Source organism: Pogona vitticeps, chromosome 5, assembly GCF_051106095.1.
Source record: "Pogona vitticeps strain Pit_001003342236 chromosome 5, PviZW2.1, whole genome shotgun sequence".
NCBI lineage: Eukaryota > Metazoa > Chordata > Lepidosauria > Squamata > Agamidae > Pogona > Pogona vitticeps.
In genome coordinates this window covers 184,803,228-184,820,774 of record NC_135787.1, presented here as the reverse complement: position 1 = coordinate 184,820,774, position 17,547 = coordinate 184,803,228, and the positions used below count along the sequence as shown (strand labels likewise).

General features: G+C 41.9%; 1 protein-coding gene across 2 annotated transcripts in view; it reads left to right on the top strand.

Annotated features, from left to right (window-relative positions):
* The first annotated feature begins 1,105 nt into the window (after window positions 1–1,105).
* LOC110088803 (solute carrier organic anion transporter family member 1C1) overlaps window positions 1,106–17,547 on the top strand; it is a 34,717-nt gene continuing 18,275 nt past the window's right edge. The window contains exons 1-6 of one of the 2 annotated variants that reach the window (XM_072999735.2): window positions 1,106–1,218; window positions 9,103–9,236; window positions 10,656–10,797; window positions 12,267–12,399; window positions 14,131–14,258; window positions 15,170–15,319. In XM_072999735.2, the coding sequence (XP_072855836.2) occupies window positions 9,126–9,236; window positions 10,656–10,797; window positions 12,267–12,399; window positions 14,131–14,258; window positions 15,170–15,319 (664 nt within the window). In that variant the 5' untranslated portion in view covers window positions 1,106–1,218; window positions 9,103–9,125. Of the gene's footprint in view, window positions 1,219–9,102; window positions 9,237–9,356; window positions 9,525–10,655; window positions 10,798–12,266; window positions 12,400–14,130; window positions 14,259–15,169; window positions 15,320–17,547 lie in introns of those variants that run through there. The other variant, XM_072999736.2, reaches the window with a different exon arrangement.

The window sequence follows — 17,547 nt, the reverse complement described above, 5'->3', positions numbered from 1 at the left end:
TTGGACAGGGTTTTTTCTACTTCTTCCATCTGATCTTCATTCATGTTTCGGTGGTCCAGAAGAAATGAACTATTTATTTGAGCACTGAACATTCTCTCTCTCATTCTCTCTCTCTCATGTGGTTCCCAACTTTTGGTCCTCAGATATTCTTGGACGATAGCTCCCAGAAATCCTGGCCAACACAGCTGGTGGTGAAGGTTTCTGGAAGTTTTCATCCAAGAACATCTGGGGACCCAAGGTTGGGAACCCCTGGATTATGCCCATCCCAGAGTGGGCAAACTGTGGCTTTCCAGATGTTGGAGAACTGTAGCTCCCATCTGCCCTAACCAGCATAGAGAGTGATGAGGCTGAAGTCACCTTTTGTGAGGAAAGCAAAGCTAGCAAGAGAGAAGATAGTGCCTTGTCTTTCTCTCTGGTTCCCTTAAAGCAGTGGTCCCCAACCTTGGGCCTCCAGATGTTCTTGGACTACACCTCCCAGAAGCCTTCACCACCACTTCTGCTGGCCAGGATTTCTGGGAGTTGATGTCCAACAACATCTGGAGGCCCAAGGTTGGAGAACACTGCCTTAAAGGAGGCCAACTCTCATCCTTCAATGAATCATGCCGACCTCACTCTACCAGTAAGACGGCGTATATGTTTTCCCTCCTAAAGCCATGTGCCTAATTTGTCATGTAAGGAGGTTACATTGTTTATATAAAGCGCAAGGGTTAATCCTGAATCATTTGCAAATATGTGATGGCTGTATTCTGTCACTTGTCTTTGTCTGTACTTACGCATGTGTAAGTGCCCATCAGCTATGTTAAATAAACCCTGTTGCTCTAGGTTTCATAATGTTTTTTTCAGCGAGAACAAGTTTACCTGCTCCATCAACAGCCTCTACCTCATCGTCGAAACCTCAGGAATGAAACAATGCTAGGTGTGCTTTCTTCTTTCTGACCACAATAATAAACAACCAAGACCTGTAATTTGTTTATGACAGCTTGACCCTGGCACCAGTGACCGAAAGCCGCCGATTTTGAAAACTGTGCACCTCTTTTATTACCTTGATGCGTCAGTGATTTCAAGGAAGGTATTTGGAAGCAAAGGGAATGAAAGAGCCCACAAGTTTTGCAAGCTAGTTGGCTGATCTTTGCCTTGCAAAGGAGGCTGATCCGTGGCTTGGCTGCCTGCCGCAGCAGTAACAAGTAACATTGCCGGACAGACCAGTGAACAGCACAAGTAAGTTCTTTCTTTCTCTCTCTCTCTCTTTCCCTTTCTGCTTAGCTCAGTTATTTAATGCTGCCCCTGGGGGTGCAGGGAGCGAGCTAACACTTACACTACCGTTAAATATAGAGCCCTGGAGCCATTCATTTTATATTTGCAAATGTCAGGATATTTAAGGCTCTTGAGCTGAATTTGTTTGAGTCTTAAGGCAAGGAAGCAGGTGCACTGATTTTCTTCTTTTTTTTTTTAAGGCCACAATGGTTTGAAATATTTTCACTGTAGTTTCTTAGGAGTTCTTTGTAGGCTTGTTTTTCCATTCCTCAAAGACAGGTTCCTAGATCTCTACTCTAAAGACAACAAAATATAGAAATGAAGAAATAAAGATAGAGGCCCACTGCGTTATGTGAACCTCTTTGCTTGCCTGGTCCAACATGGCTTGAGAGATCAGCCACACGACAGGTTGAATTGTGCTTATGTTCCAAATAGAATACTGTCCATAAAGGGTTCGATCCATGTTCAGTTATACTTAGAATAGAGCCACTGAAATTGATGGAATTTTGTCACCCATTTTGTGAAGTAGACTGCAGTGCACAAAAGCTTTTACCAAATAAAATATGGTGGTCTTGAAGATGTGTTGTTATTGTTAATGCTGGAGGTTGGAAAAGTTACTCTTTCAGAAAATAAGTCTTCCAAGCTGTCTAGCCATAATAGCGAGTAGATATAAGTTGGCTGGGGGTTGTGGAATCTTTTGTTCAAAAAAAGTAACTTTACCACACTCTGGGTAAATTCCAGTGGGGCTATTTTAACTATGGGAAAGCCATGATTTAGGGCATAAAACCAGAAACAGATTAGAGGTCTCTGAAGTTCTCAGCATAAATTAAGTTGTTATCAACCTGTTCCTCACATCAGTGGAGAGGCACACCATCTTCATAGGTTCTCCTATCATCTGGAGTGAGGCAGGAGACAACCAGAGAAAAGTCTTTCTGGTAATAGTTTACTACCACCTCATTGCTGCAGGTGCCCATGCCAAGAGAGGCATGGAAAACGTCTACTAAGAGTCAGGCCTTCTCAGTGGTGGCCCATATACTCTGGAACAATCTTCCTTTGGAGATCTAGCAGGACGCCTCCCTCCAGACCTTTACTACGCAATTACTCAAAAATAAACTTTTTAAAGAAGCCTTCAAGAACATCCTCCATTCTGGTAGCCGTGTGATCCATGTTTCATCTTTATTTCTGAGGACTGCCACCACCATTTAGTTATTTTTTTTCTTTGTTTATTTATTTGCCTGGAACTTTATCAGTTTGCATAGTTGTTTATTTCTTTTCATTAATTTTTGTTGTTGAGAATGTGAGTGGGTTGGAAAGGGCTTACATTGTGCTTTAAGACCACCCAGAGTAGTGGATTTTTCACTAAGTGGAGCAATTAAAAATGCTATGTTTGAATGAATGAATGGATGGATGAATGGATGAATGAATGAATGAATGAATGAATGAATGAATGAATGAATGAATGAAAAAGTCCATGTTAGTGGCCATGTTAGCTGTGGATTCCATTTCTAATCTCTAGTCAACATTGACTACCCTACGTCAGTCATCAGATACCCGGGGAAGATGTTGAATGGTGTCAAGATAAGAAAGAGTGTTGTGTGACACCCAAAGTATCCTGCATCCTATAGCCTAATCTAATGCAAGATGAAGTCCCTTTATGTTTGTGGAATAAAGTCAAATTGTCAGTCTGTCTACCAAATACGTAATTGGCTCAAGAGGGCAGCCATTTTCATCCTTCATGCAGTAAACTGACTCGGTCTCTTCCTGAGATAAAGGGTCAGAACAGACCTTACAGTGAGCCCATCATTAGAATCAGGTCATTCTTAAAAGGTTCATTCATTCGCCCTAGAAGGTAATTATAGTAAGAGACATTAGCTTGTTTTCTATGGTGATCTGTCATAAGGAGGTAAATATGGGCTTCATTGGCAGTTTGCATGGACAAATAGAGCAGCTTCGGAAGACTGTGTCGTAGGAGGGAAAGCGTTTGATTGCCGTCTAACTGCAAAATTAGCATTGTGTTCACCTAATGTATGGAGGAGCTTGGAGCAGGGCCAGAGCAGATGGAAGAGGCTGGGAAGGTGTGGAGGAAAAAGCAGAGAATCTCTTGTGCACACTAGGCCACCAACATCCAGCTGGCTGGTAGCAGCTGAGGAGGAAATGGATAGAATGACAGCCACCCACCATGATCAGAATGGAAGAGGTAGAGACCTGAGAGGGAAGGACTGTGGACCCTCAAATAGCTAGAGGAGAAACACAAAGACAAATCGCCTCCCACAAATCCGGCACGTCCTGCAGAACCTCTTCCATATTGACTTGACTTCCAAGAGACACTAAAGGATGAGACTCCCTGGAAGAAGGAAGACTTTGCGGACTACAGTTCCCAGAATCCCCCAGCAAGTACTACTGTCCTTGTTGGGGTATTCTATGAGTTATTGGCCAAAAAGGTGACACTTCCACTTCTAGTAAATGACGAGTGTAATAAATTTGGACTTAATGAGATTTCATATGTACTCATTTGGCTGTTCCTTCATTTAGATAATTGAAGATAAAGGATTTCAAGGAGCCTCTTCCAGGGGAGGTGAAAGGTTAAGCCACCTCAGCGTCATCTCAGTGTCACAGCTCCACTTGAGGGACCCTCTTCTGAGGAGGATCCAGTGTTTTCTGGGTCATATGGGCACAGTACTTAAACAGATCATGCATGAAGATCCTGGATCCTTAGTGGAGAGGCTGTTGGAGTCCGCTTAATAAGAGGTGGATTGCTCAGCTCCCAAATTTTTGGATGCAGTTTAGGCCTGAGACCACGATTGGTTATAAGCATACGCAAGGCTGGTGGCTATTCAGCCGAATGCCCATGTGGGAAAAAGAAAGACTCATGAGGCATAAGAAAGCTCCTGGAACCGACCCCTAAGATTGGCTCTACCCTTATCAGTCCCTTCATTTATGTCTGCTTTGATAGATACTCTTTGTACTTGGATTTGAACTGCTTAGGGCTCTTGCTTTCAGATTGCCCCCATTTAGAGCCTGGATAAGTTGCTTTTTTTTTTAAACTTCATCTCCCAGAATGGCCCGGGAAGTTGACTGTCTGTACCTTTTCTCTTGGAGCTAGTTTCTGGGTCCAATTGGCTTTCAGAAATATTCTATTTGCTAATGTGATTTGTAAATAACAAACATGAAAATCACATACTGTATTTTTTGGAAAAAATTCCCTGTTTTTGGATTGTAACTCATAGAACATCTCACATCTGGCCATGCTATCTTTGGATCTTGGGAGTTGCTATTCTGAAAAAAAGTAACATTTCCAAATTCTGATTATTTGTTCCCAGTAGCTAGCATTAAGAGGCATACTGCCCCTGACTTTGGAGGTTCAATTGAGCTGTCATGGTTAATAGACAGGGAGAGGTCTGTTCTCCATAGATTTATCTAATCGCTTCTTAAACCCATCTAGGCTTTTGCTCCTGGCCACACCTTGTAAAAGAAAAGTCCAGGAGTTAAATGGATCTCCTGCTTCTAGAGATAAATGTTGCCCCTCCCAATTGCTCTTTCCTTGCAGACAAATACTGTTTTTTATTCAGACTGACCAGCTGTTGAGAAGGGGCCCTTTAATGGTGAGCGTTGAACTTTATCTTTGGTGCTGTGTATACAATTGTTATGATTCCGTGCTTATTTTAAATCCTAATAACTGATTTCATTGCTTTTTCATATTGTGACATATTATATATCTATGGCTTAAAATTCATGGAGTAAACAGCCTTAGGTTTTACACTGGGTGAAAGGTGAGGTCTGAAATAAATGTAATGAATCAATGAGGAAGCATTCTGTGAAACCCTGAGCCTTGTCAACTTGATTCAGGAGGAAAATGTGCTCCATTTCATTTCCTCTGGTGAATGTAGTGAAAAATTGCCTCACACCATTTAACATGGAGAAGTAGAATCTTTCAGAAGGAATCTTGGAAGTCTCCCCTACCACCCTGGGTCAATGCAGAGATACTGTAATTACACTTTAGAAATGTTGGATCAGACCTCACAGAATCCCGCAGACACCATGTGACAGATATGTATCCTGTCTCTGCTTTTAAATCTCTCTGTTGAAGGAGAGCCATGGTCAACCAGTGCTGCCAATTTGCTTTCTTGACATTGCCACCCACCAGTTCAGTTCTAGCCATGAGCTGTGGAGCAGCAGGAGAAGACAAAATAAATTTCTCTGTTCTGACTCAAAAGTGTGTGTGTGTGTGTGTGTGTGTGTGTGTGTGTGTGTGTGTGTGTGTGTGTGTGTGTGTGTGTGTGTGTGTGTGTGTGTGTGTGTGTGTGTGTGTGTGTGTGTGTGTGTGAATAAAGATAAAGACCCATTTAACACATGTTGAGAAAAACTCTAGATTTCCAGTGAAATTCTTTGGAAACCCTGAGGAGAAGTGGAACATTCTTTAATGGAAAGATTAAAACTCCTTGCATGCTTATCGGGTTTGAGGTCAGACTTGTTAATTGTTTGTTGATCCTAAGGAGACGAGCAGTTCAGAATCCTATGTTGTGAAGTCAGGACTTTTCAGATGCAGCCAGAATGTACAGAAGGGATTAAAGGCCAAATTGGGCAACATTGGCAGAATGGGTAGTGGTGGGGAAAGCCCAAATCAAGAAAGGTCATCATGAAATCAGTCCATGCATCTGAGTTGAAATAAAAGGCCAGGAACATGAGGGTGGAAGTAGAGTATGGACATGGTCGTCCCCCCCGCACTGTGTTGTAATGGATACAGAGGTAGACTATGACTCAGGAAACCTGGGTTTGAATTCGTGTTTGGCAATGGGTACTCACAGGGGAAAGGTATGTGGAAGTGGTAAAACAACTCCTTAAATATGTCATTTGCCTCCAAAGGCTAATTAGGGTTTCTATAAGTTGCTTCTGACTTGATGGCACATAATGCAACTTGGCTTGGACGTTGGTGCACCTTTTATTTTGAGAGCTCAATGCTGTAAGATATTTTAAGGAGGAACGTTTATTAAAAAAAATAATAATATACAAGTGCACAAACCAGTGGATATACAATATATAAACAATAAAATTTACAAAGAATGATTTTACAAAGCACTTACATAGTTGTAAGTGAATGAAACATTTGAACAAAAGTCACATTTAGTATAATTGTGACGAGTAAGAATATGTTCAATATATTCAATATACAATATAATATAATTATTTACTTCTAATAATAATACTAATAATACTGATGATGATGATGATAGACAGACAGACAGACAGACAGACAGACAGACAGACAGACAGACAGACAGACAAATAGACTGATCAGTTCCACCTCAGAAGCCCCATTGATGATTAGAGATACTCATTACCGTATTGTTCCTGCTTGCTACCTGTAGCCTGCGATTAATTCAGCCACCATTCATTGTAATTGCTTACAGAACTTAAGGGCAGAAGACAAAGAAAGTTTACTGGCCCTGCAAGCTGAAGATACTGTTTTGAGGCTAATTGAGAGACAATGTGATGTAGTACAGTGGTCCCCAACCTTGGGCCTCCAGATGTTCTTGGACTTCACCTCCCAGGAATCCTGGCCAGCAGAGGTGGTGATGAAGGCTTCTGGGAGTTGTAGTCCAAGAACATCTCCAGGCCCGAGGTTGGGGACCACTGATGTAGCAGATGGAGTACTGGACTGAACACATTGTTGCTCCGGGTTCCATTTCCTGCTGAGCCATGGAAGTCAATGGGCAACTTTGGGCCCCAGTCTGGCTTAAATCACTGAGCTGTTGTGAAGATGCTAAGAGGCATCACGGTGCAGCAGTTAGAGTGCATAACCAGCATTAAGGATGTAATAATAGTTTTTGAGTTGTTGACATTCCTTTGGTGTTACAGGATTTGTAATTCAGGGAGTGGCCCTGCTTACCTGGCAAGGTTGGTCTAAAATTGTGGAGGAAGAATCCTTCGGTTTCTTGCAAGGAAAGGCATAATTAAAATTAAACGAGAAAAAAAATCAGCAATCAGACCCAGTTATATTGCTAAAATAAGAGCTATGGAGTTTAGTCAAAAGCTTTTGTTGTATTTCAAGATACAAACTTAAAATTTAGGGTACAAAACTGAATCAAAATAAGAATTAGTAGGTAGGAATTAATAGTATGCTTGGAATTCAACTGAGCAATTAAAATCTCTTCCAGTACTGAATGAAGTCAGGAATGTTAACTTATCTTTAAATTTGCCTGTCAGGATTCACTTATTATTTTGTTATTGTGACTTTGCTTTATTCTCACCACCCCTTTTCTTTAAAAAACATGTAATTTTAAACCAGGAGAGGAGAGCTTGTGTTGTGAGAGGACAATTCTCATCAGCAATTCTTGCCAGGGCAAGAAGAATTGCTTCTAACACAATATATGAAAGGCCACAATTGTTTCTGCAGGAGGCCAGTCCTACAACTTCCAGGATAAAATCAAAGAACATCATTCATGCAGAAATACAGTGGTGCCTCGCTTAGCGATGTTAATCCGTGCAGCAAAAATCGCTGCTAAGCGATTTCATCACTAAGCGATTTTAAAAAGCCCATAGAAACGCATAGAAACCCCTTCAATGCATTCCTATGGGCTTAAAAACTAACCTTAAAGCGAAGATCCTCCATAGGGACGGCCATTTTCGGTGCCTCTAAAGCAAGGCAAAACAGTGGGTGGCCATTTTGTTTTTCCGGCAGCCATTTTGAAACCACCGATCAGCTGTGCGAAAATGGGGGCTTTGCGATGATCGCTTCCCCGCGATCATCGCAAAGCGAATTTTCCCCATAGGGACGATCGCAAAGCGATCACTCTTGTGATGGCAAAAAGTTCATCGCTATATAGAGCGATCGCTATGCGAGGCACCACTGTACAAATATCTGCCAGGTGGTTGTTTAAGTTTCTCTTGAATGCCCCCACTGTTGGAGCACCCAGTACCTATTGAGGTAATTAGTTCCACTGTCCTACTGCTCTGTTAGCAAGCTTTTCCTGAAATTAAGTTGAAATCTGGCTTCCCGTAACTTGAGCCCATTGCTGCATGTCCTACACTCTGGAATGATTGAGAACAGATCCTGCCCCTCCTCTGTATGACAGCCTTTCAAGTACTTGAAAAGTTTTATCATATCACCCCTCTGTTTTCTTTTCTCAAGGATAAACATGCTGATGTTTCATTTGCTTAAACGTTATTTTAATTGCTTCACAATGGCCAGATTCCTACCGGTGTTCACATAAGGTTTGTGTAACTTGTTGCAGTTAATTGCAGCGAATTGCCAAGGTGCCAGAGTACTATATCTCAGTCACATGCCTGCTTATGTACACAATTGTATAGCTGAGATCACCCCAGCACCTTGTTGATCCGCTGCAAATAGCTGTGACAAGTTATGCAAATCTTAGGCAAATATCAGCAGGATTCACACCAGTACTGGCTAACTAAATATTTTTTTGCATGTAACTATATCAAATTCACTGTTGTTGACAGCTGCAAGCTTTTACCCTTGCTAAAGAGCTTGGAACATGGATTTTGAAAGAGAACTTAATTGGTTATTCATTACTTTGGATCAGTACACATGTGAAAGTAACACCCGGTTTCTCATTACTAACTCATGACCTTAGTACATGAAAATATTCACTGGTTCTCTCAAGTTGAAAATACTGCAATAAACACATTACAACACAGATCTTCCTCGGCACTTTTTTCCTAGTGCTCTGGAACTAACCCCTCCCACACAAGTGGAGATGGATATAGTCCAACATACCAAGAAAACGCAAAGTTGGCTGGAATGCTATGGGCAGGTGCTTGTTGTGTGTATAGTGAAGAACACCAAAATGCCTTTGCACGTAATGTAAACCCCTTCCTTCTTCTTTACAGGTCTATGTTCACAAGCCTACAGCATGGATGGGAAAACAGACACTCAGCAACCTAAAGACAATCCTTCATTCTTGGATAAAAGCTTTGGGCCACACACCATGAAGAGAATCTCACTCTGTTTTTCAAAGCTTAAGGTAGAAATATCTCTGAAACTTTCTCTGAAGCAAATGGCTAAAATATTGTGATGATTTGTAGTGGAAATCAAAACGAGGTTCTCTCTACAACTTTCCCTTTCCCTCCCTTTCCCCTTTTAGCACATAAGCTTGTTCCAAACTGGGACCCATCCATTTTTATATCCACGCATCTCTACAAGTCACGACAAACTGATGGTACTATACAATTTCTTGAAAACACACTTCATCTTCATCGCCATCGTTCGCCACTTTAAGGTGTGATGATGGCTATAGGCTCATCCATTCGAGGTGTGTAGTTTGAGTTAATGTGGACTGCAGCCGCGGTCCCTTTCCTCCACAAATCTGGAATCATTCATGCCGTATTTCCATAACTGTTACTCACTTCCCATTCTGTGTAATCCAAATTCTTCTCGTATCAGTTTCCACATTATCTTCCACCACCCCCTCCTTCTCTCTCATGTCTTCTCTGTTCTCCACCCAGTCTCCGTCTCTTATCTCTTTCCCTCCCTGGATGCTGCCTTTCCCGGCATTTCTGTGGCTTCACTGCCAGATGGCGATTCAATGTTCTAAAGGCTGATACTTCCCAGAATGAATCAGGCTCTCCTGACTACCATATTTTTCCCTGTATAAGATGCCCTCATGTATAAGACGCCCCCCACTTTTCTAATCCAAAATTAAGAAATCTAAGTGGGGCTTAGCAAGTGTAGGGGGAAAGGGATCAAAGCGCTGCAGGATCGTTTTGATCCCTGCTTTCCCCTCCACTTGTTTTTGTTCTCTCCTCAGCTTACTTCCGTGTATAAGACGAGCCTCAATTTTCAGTCTAAAGATTTTAGACAAAAATATAGTCTTATATACAGAAGAATACGGTACTCCACCTCTCCCCAAAAAACTCAGGTGGCGGCTAACAACTTGGAAGTGCAAGGGTTGATTAGCGTTTCCTGTAACATCATGTAGATCCATAAAATGAGCCCAAATCAATGGATGGAACCCCCTCTTCCACAGGAGCAAATAGGATGTGCAGATGATGCATCAATATGAGCTTCCCTGCTGAGAAAAACTCCTTTGCAACTTACTCTTGCCCTTCCCCTTTCTTTTTTAAAATTTTTATTGAAAAATTAATTTTATACTTACAAAAATGTGCATTTAATACAATAATGTACAAAAAAGTCCACACAAGCTCCTCATCACCATTGAGATATTAACTTGTTAATGACCCTTCCCCCCCTCACTCTTCCTTCCTTTCTCATCAACACACCCTAATACTCTCAAAAAATTTAATGAATTTTGGCTAGAATTCGTTCTTTTCCATTTACAAAAATACTCTATAAATCCCAAGTATCCTTAAAAATATGTAATGACCCTTTTAAAATTTTAAAATGTTCACTTCACATATTAATTTCTCTTTTGTTTCCATGATAGATCTTTCTCATCGCATTGGCATTTTCCTACTTTGCCAAAGGCTTTTCAGGAAGTTACATGAAGAGTATGATAACTCAAATTGAGAGGAGGTTTGAAATCTCTTCATCTGTGACCGGTCTGATTGATGGAAGCTTTGAGTTGGGTATGCACTTTCCCTTTTTAATTGAGGTGTCAAGCTATCTTCCCAGATTCTTGATGAGAAAAGACCCTATTCTGCGTCAAGCCCAAAAACAGTGGTGACTGGGAAGTCCAGTATTGAAGGTGCTCCAAATTTTACTCTGTCCTTTACATAAGCTATCCAAGGTGATGCACCTATTTTGGATGTGGACGAAAACCTGGAGTGGATTAACAGCACATCTGAAATTGGATTCACCAGTCCCCATTGTCTGAACCTGTGTAGGACTGAAAGACTAGTGGGTTGGAATTACCTGTATGGCGACAGAGGTAGTTCCAACCCTCCTGTCCTTGCTGATGTGCAACCCAGGCACACATTTCCATGTTCAGCATGAACATCTATGTAGACTATATGAGTTAAGTTGAAAAAGCTCACCATGTTTCCAAGACGGGTGATCTTTCCTTATCAGGGATATTAACTACAGAAATATTGTAAATGCTTATACAGAACTTTGTCTGAATTCTGGGTGGAAACATGGGGAGTGTGGCTTAGTTTCATCCCCTTATCACCCCCACTATATGAGCCCTAGATTCTCTCAGGCTTAATGCCTGAACAGGGTTAACTTTACCAACATATGTTGGAAATTTGTTAAGCCTTGTGATGCCTCTCACCTTCAGCACAAGGACATTTTCCACATTTAGGTAAAGGTAAAGGTTCCCTTTGACAAATGTCCAGTCATGTCCGCCTCTAGGGGGTGGTGCTCATTCCCATTTCCAAGCCGTAGAGCCAGCGTTTGTCCGTAGACAGTTTCCGTGGTCACATGGCCAGCACGACTAGGCACAGAACGCCGTTACCTTCTCACCGAGGTGATACCTGTTTATCTACTTGCATTTACATGCTTTCAAATTGCTAGGTTGGCAGGAGCTGGGACAAGTGACGGGAGCTCACTCTGTTGTGTGGATTTGATCTAACGATGGCTGGTCTTCCGACCTTGCAGCACAGAGGCTTCTGTGGTTTAACCCGTAGCGCCACCACGTCCCATTTTCCACATTTAAGTGTCAGTAATGTGTACAAAATATTCCTGTCAAGAACAAATGTCATTTCCCTCAAATGAAACGTGGCATGCATGTGTACAGAAGCATGCTAGCACACACATAGAGAAAACATGGATGGTTAGACTGATTAATCAAAAACAATCTATCTGATGCTTCTACTGCCTAAAAATTCATATGATGAGGGCAGCAATAATAATTTAACAACACAATTTGCACAAAAGTTGTTCTCTTAAATGTGAAAAACTCCTCACAATTAGCAGATGTCTTGTTGGCTTGTAGACGAAGGTTGGGAAGGGGGAAAGGAATCTTTTCATCCTTGCACATGAACATGAAATCTAGATTCCTGTCTCTGCAATACAGGATTGAGTGAACAATTATTTTTGAATGGCAGAGGAACCATTTCAAAAGTGATTCTCCCATATTGTTCATCTCCCAATGCAGGGAACTTACTGGTGATGATACTGGTGAGTTACCTTGGACCAAAAATTCATCGTCCAAAGGTAATTGGGATCGGGTGCTTCATCATGTCCGTCGGGGCATTTGTATCAGTGGTGCCTCACTTCATAATGGGCCGGTAAGTACGCTGAAGACCCAGTGCGGTATGGAAGATGGCAGACTAAAACTTAGGAGAACTAGGGTTGAAATCAGGGTGGATCTGATATAAATCATGATTTAGATCACTAGTCAGTAAGCATTTTATTTAAAAACTGGATTTAAATTTAAAAAATTAAAAATCCAATCCAGTGAGTACACTCCTGTACTGTGGTGAGTCCTGGACCCTTTGTGCACAGCAGGAGAGGAAGCTGAACACGTTCCATATGCGTTGTCTCTGACTCATTTTTGGCATCACCTGTCAGGACAAATATTGTAGTCCTGAAATGAGCCTGAATTGTCAGCATATATACATTATTGAAACAGTAACATCTACGTTGGCTCGGGCATGTCGTGAGAATGGCTGATGGTCGGATTCCAAAAGATCTCCTGTATGGAGAACTAGTGGAGGGAAATCTCCCCAGAGGGAAACCATACAAGGATATCTGTAAGCAGGATCTGAAGGCCTTAGAAATGGACCGCAACAGATGGGAAACCTTGACATCTGAGCCCTCAGCCTGGAGGCAGGCAATAGCATCACGGCCTCTCCCAATTTGAAGGGACCCTTGTCCAGCAGGCCGAGGCAAAGAGTCAGTCCCGAAAGCAGCAAAACCAGGGAGCTGGACAGGGGACAGATTGGATTTGTCTTCAGTGTGGAAGGGATGGTCCCTCTTGAATTGGCCTCCTCAGCCACACTAGACGCTGTTCCAAGACTGCTATTCATGTTACCATAGTCTCTCGAGACTTAAGGATGCCTAATCTAATCTAATCTAAATCTAAATGACTTTTCCCGCCTATAAATATCACCACATCTATATATGATTACATCTATGAATATACTTATAAAATACTACTACTACTACTACTACTACTACTACTACTACTACTACTACTACTACTACTACTACTACTACTACTACTACTACTACTACAAGAAGAAGCTGTAAAATCAATTCAGACTTATGGCAACCTTCCTCTGGGCTTTCCAGGTAGAGAATACTCAGAAGTGGTTTCCCATTCCCTTCCATTGGGTTAGCCATAGGACTGTGCAGCTTGCCCAAGGCCACACAGGCTGGCTCTTCTTCCTGGAGGCACAAGTAGGGAATCAAACTCCCAACTTCTGGCTCCGCAGCCAGAGACCTAAACCACTGAGCTATCCAGCTGACTAAACATAATAATATGTGCAATAAATGTAATATGTGTAATAAATAGATGTGCATCTAAAGCAAAGCGTGCTGCTTATATACTGCCCCAATAGTGCTTCAAGCACTCTCTAGGCGGTTTACAAGTTATGCAGGCTACACATTGCCCCCCCCCCCCGTGAGCTGGGTACTCATTTTATCGACCTTGGAAGGATAGAAGGCTGAGTCAATCTTGAGCCAGATACCTGGGATTGAACCCTGGGTCGTGAGCACAGTCAGGGTGGCTACGCAGGTATCCGGTGGAAGAGGAATGAGAAGATATTTTAATATATATACATATGTCTGTGAGAAAAGAAACAGAAAGAGGTTGTATATTATAATAACAGAAGTAGTTGCTTTCTGCACTTTCAAAAAAGACAGCATGCTTTTTTTAATCATACATGAATCATCAAGCAAATTGATTTAAAGGACTACTCTGGCTTGCCAGAACAAAAACAATACAATAGTAATATAAGATGAAAATAATATCTCACCCATTTCAACAGCATATTTTTTTTCCTCCTGTTTTAAAGTTACAATTACAAAAGCATTGCTGTTTCTATGGCCAACTCGTCTGCCAGTGTCTCGGCCTGTTCATCAGCATCGCCTCTTCACCACGCGATGAGTGACACGGGAGGGGCAGGAGATTTAACCACTCTTGGTAAGCAAAAGCCCATCTGCATTTTCATCTCAGGTGCTCCGCGGACGAAACACGTGCCAGGTTGTGCATCTGTTCTGTGGCTCGGCAGAGACGTGGGAGATAAAATGAGATCGTTCCAATTTCCAACCTGATCCTGTTGTGAGTCTTTGGGCAGGTCGTCACTTGATGGCAAACAATTATGGCTATTAACTTTGCTTTCCATCTGGGAGATTTGCTTACACATCAAGTATTGGCACGAGACTCCGGTGTGACAGGTTGATTCTGTAACAACCCTCTCATCTAGATTACTCTTCTATCCATAGGCTAGACAGGGGAAATGACAGGGTGAGTGGGAGAAAGTTCTAGATGTGACTACTTGGAGGATGAAGGTCAGATCTGAACTCAAAGCTTCAAAGTCTAAGGGCACACAGAACAAGATTTGGGACTGGATGTTCAAAAGATTTCTTTCAACTGAATAATATTAAGAAATAACATGGGAGACATGGACTTACCCTTTCGAAAATCACTCCCACCGTGTTATCTCTGCACATGAAATGAGGGCTAGGAGTGGCATTTATTTCTCTTTCATCGCCTTCTGCGTCTCCTTCCCCACCAGCACCATCTCTTCCCCTTCCTATGCTTTTTCTATCAGAGGTTTCGGCATCATCATAGCTACAGTATTCTGGATGCATTAGCTGTCAACAATGTTGAGTTGCATTCAGATTTTTTTCAACCAAAATATTCTTTCTCCTTCTTGCACGTTTCCTGCAGTGCAGGAAGCAAAACTTCTCGGGCTGGCCCAGGGGTTACAAGATATCTTAGCCTCCTTCCTGTTCCAAACTACGTACTTGCAATGTATGTTTACGTGAGAACTGTGGGTGCCGTTCTGTTGAGATGTTCACTAAAAGATGTGTGAAATCTTTCGCCTGCAGAATGTGAAAAAACGACAAGTTCCTCCTACATGTGGATTTTCGTGATGGCAGGAAATCTCCTACGTGGAGTTGGGGAAGCCCCTATTATGCCCCTGGGAATGTCCTACATTGATGATTTTGCCACAGAAGAAAACTCTGCCTTCTACATAGGTAAAATAAAACAATTCTTTCTGCCTGTCCATCAGTCTGTCTGGTCAGTGCCAGAAAACTAAAACACCAGAAGACTTTATTTCCTGACCCAGCGTGTTGTTATTCTGTGGAACTCCTTGCCACAGGATGTGGTGATGGCATCTGGCCTAGATGCCTTTAAAGGGGGACTGGACAGATTCCTGGAGGAAAAGTCCACCACAGGTTACAAGCCATGTTGGGAATGTATAAATCTCCAGGCGTAAAAAGAAGGCACATCAAAATGCCAGATGCAGGGGAAGGGTATCAGGATACAGGTATCTAGTTGTCTCGTGTGTCCCCAGAGGCATCTGATGGGGCCACTGTAAGATACAGGAAGCTGGACTAGATGGGCCCTTGGCCAGATCCAGCAGGGCTCTTATGTTCTTACATTCTTAGAATAGAGTGCCACCCCCCAGTCTACAACATGTATCAGTTATCAGTTTATATCTTGGTTTAAATTGGTACTGTACTTCTCAGTCACAAAGCCCCATATGGTACCAAATGACTGCATGAAAAACATCAGTTTTCAAAAGACAAAAGCAATCAAGAACTTAGTGTTGAAAGCCTGCTTACCACTCTTCCATCCCATAATTGCTGTCCTTAGAACTGGGAAAGGACTTTTTTTTAGCTCCGATTGTCACCCCTTTGTCTTGACTGGCCATCATACAACCATATTCTAGTAACTAGGAGCCTGAAATTGCCACATAAATACCTATAGTGATTTTAATGCTCCAAACAAGCATTGCACTGCAGATTGCCTGAGGATGATTTCAAATTCTGGTACTATATTAACTACCAAAGTTAAAGTAGTTGCCACGGCTAATTGATGAGGTGCCAGTTGCATGCATGATTGTTTGCTCAGTCATATGCTTGGCATGCATCTGGCAAATGCCTGGCACCTTGTTAATTTGCCACAATTACCGTATTTTTCCGTGTATAAAACACTACTTTTTCCTAAAGTCATTACACTAAAAATTGAGGGGCGTCTTATACATGGAAGTAAGCTGAGAACACAAAGAAAACAAAATGGCCCGTACCTTGCCTCTGTAAACAGGCTTCCTTCAATCATGAGGCTTAGCTTCCTACAGTCAGGAGACTTAGCTTCCTCTAATCACGAACCTTATGGAACTGACGTCAGCTGATGCTGAACAAACCAATTGGAACACACCTCGTTGGAGGTGGAACCTGTAGGCTCAGATGCAACAGGGACTCATAATTTCCGAGCATTCAGAGGCTGAATGCTCCAAGCTAAGTTTTCTTAATATTTGGGTTAGAAAAGTCTGGGGTGTGTGTGTCTTATAAACGGAAAAATATGGTAGCTATAGCAACTTCTGCAGTTCCTCTTGTGTGTACATAAATATCCAATAGAATTTTGGCCGACTAATATTTATGTTTTCAAAAAATATTTGTTTTAATAATCTAAAAGAGAGTCTTGAATAAAAATAGAGAGCTCCAACTTCTGTGCTGTCTCCTACTGGACTGCTCAGCTGCCGCATTCATATTGTTCTGGTGTGTTTCTGACAGCCAAGAAGCCCACAACATCAGAGCATAATAATAAAAATCTTCTGTGACATTTATTGTTAGGAGTTATCAGCTTTTCCATAAATTTGAACTCTTAATGCCCCAAGAATTCCTATAAAACTAAAACATGCCAAAGATTCAAAGTAATTTCTTGACCTTGAGTAATAGAGTTCTGAAGTTTTATTACCCAATACTTTCCCGGGAAAGTTTGACACCATTCTCTGTTCCTCACATAACCCTTGCCCTTGTGTGAATTCACTCAACATATTGAGCTACTGAAGTCACCTTAACCCACTAAACCCTGGTATCAAATTACCCAGAAATCATTGTGGACCTTCTTGGCCACTATCCTATTGGAGAAAATAATGCGCTTAGGGGCAATTATGCAAGTTGTTTGCCTTGTCACTCACCATCCGTAGTGTCAGAAGGCACAAAAATGGGGGCATTACTGTTTGTTCTGCTGGTAGATGTAAGAGAGCACAACAGAGGGCATGGTAATGAGGTAGAATCACCTGCATGATTACCCCTTATATGATTTCATAGGGCAACAGGATTCTACCCACTGAATTTTTGTGTGTTTTGTAGTTAGTATATAAAAAAGCACTTAGGGAAGTTCTCCGCTTACTTCCATGTATAAGACACCCCTTTAACTTTGGAGGCCTTGAGGTCTTCCCTAAGTTTTCCTCATT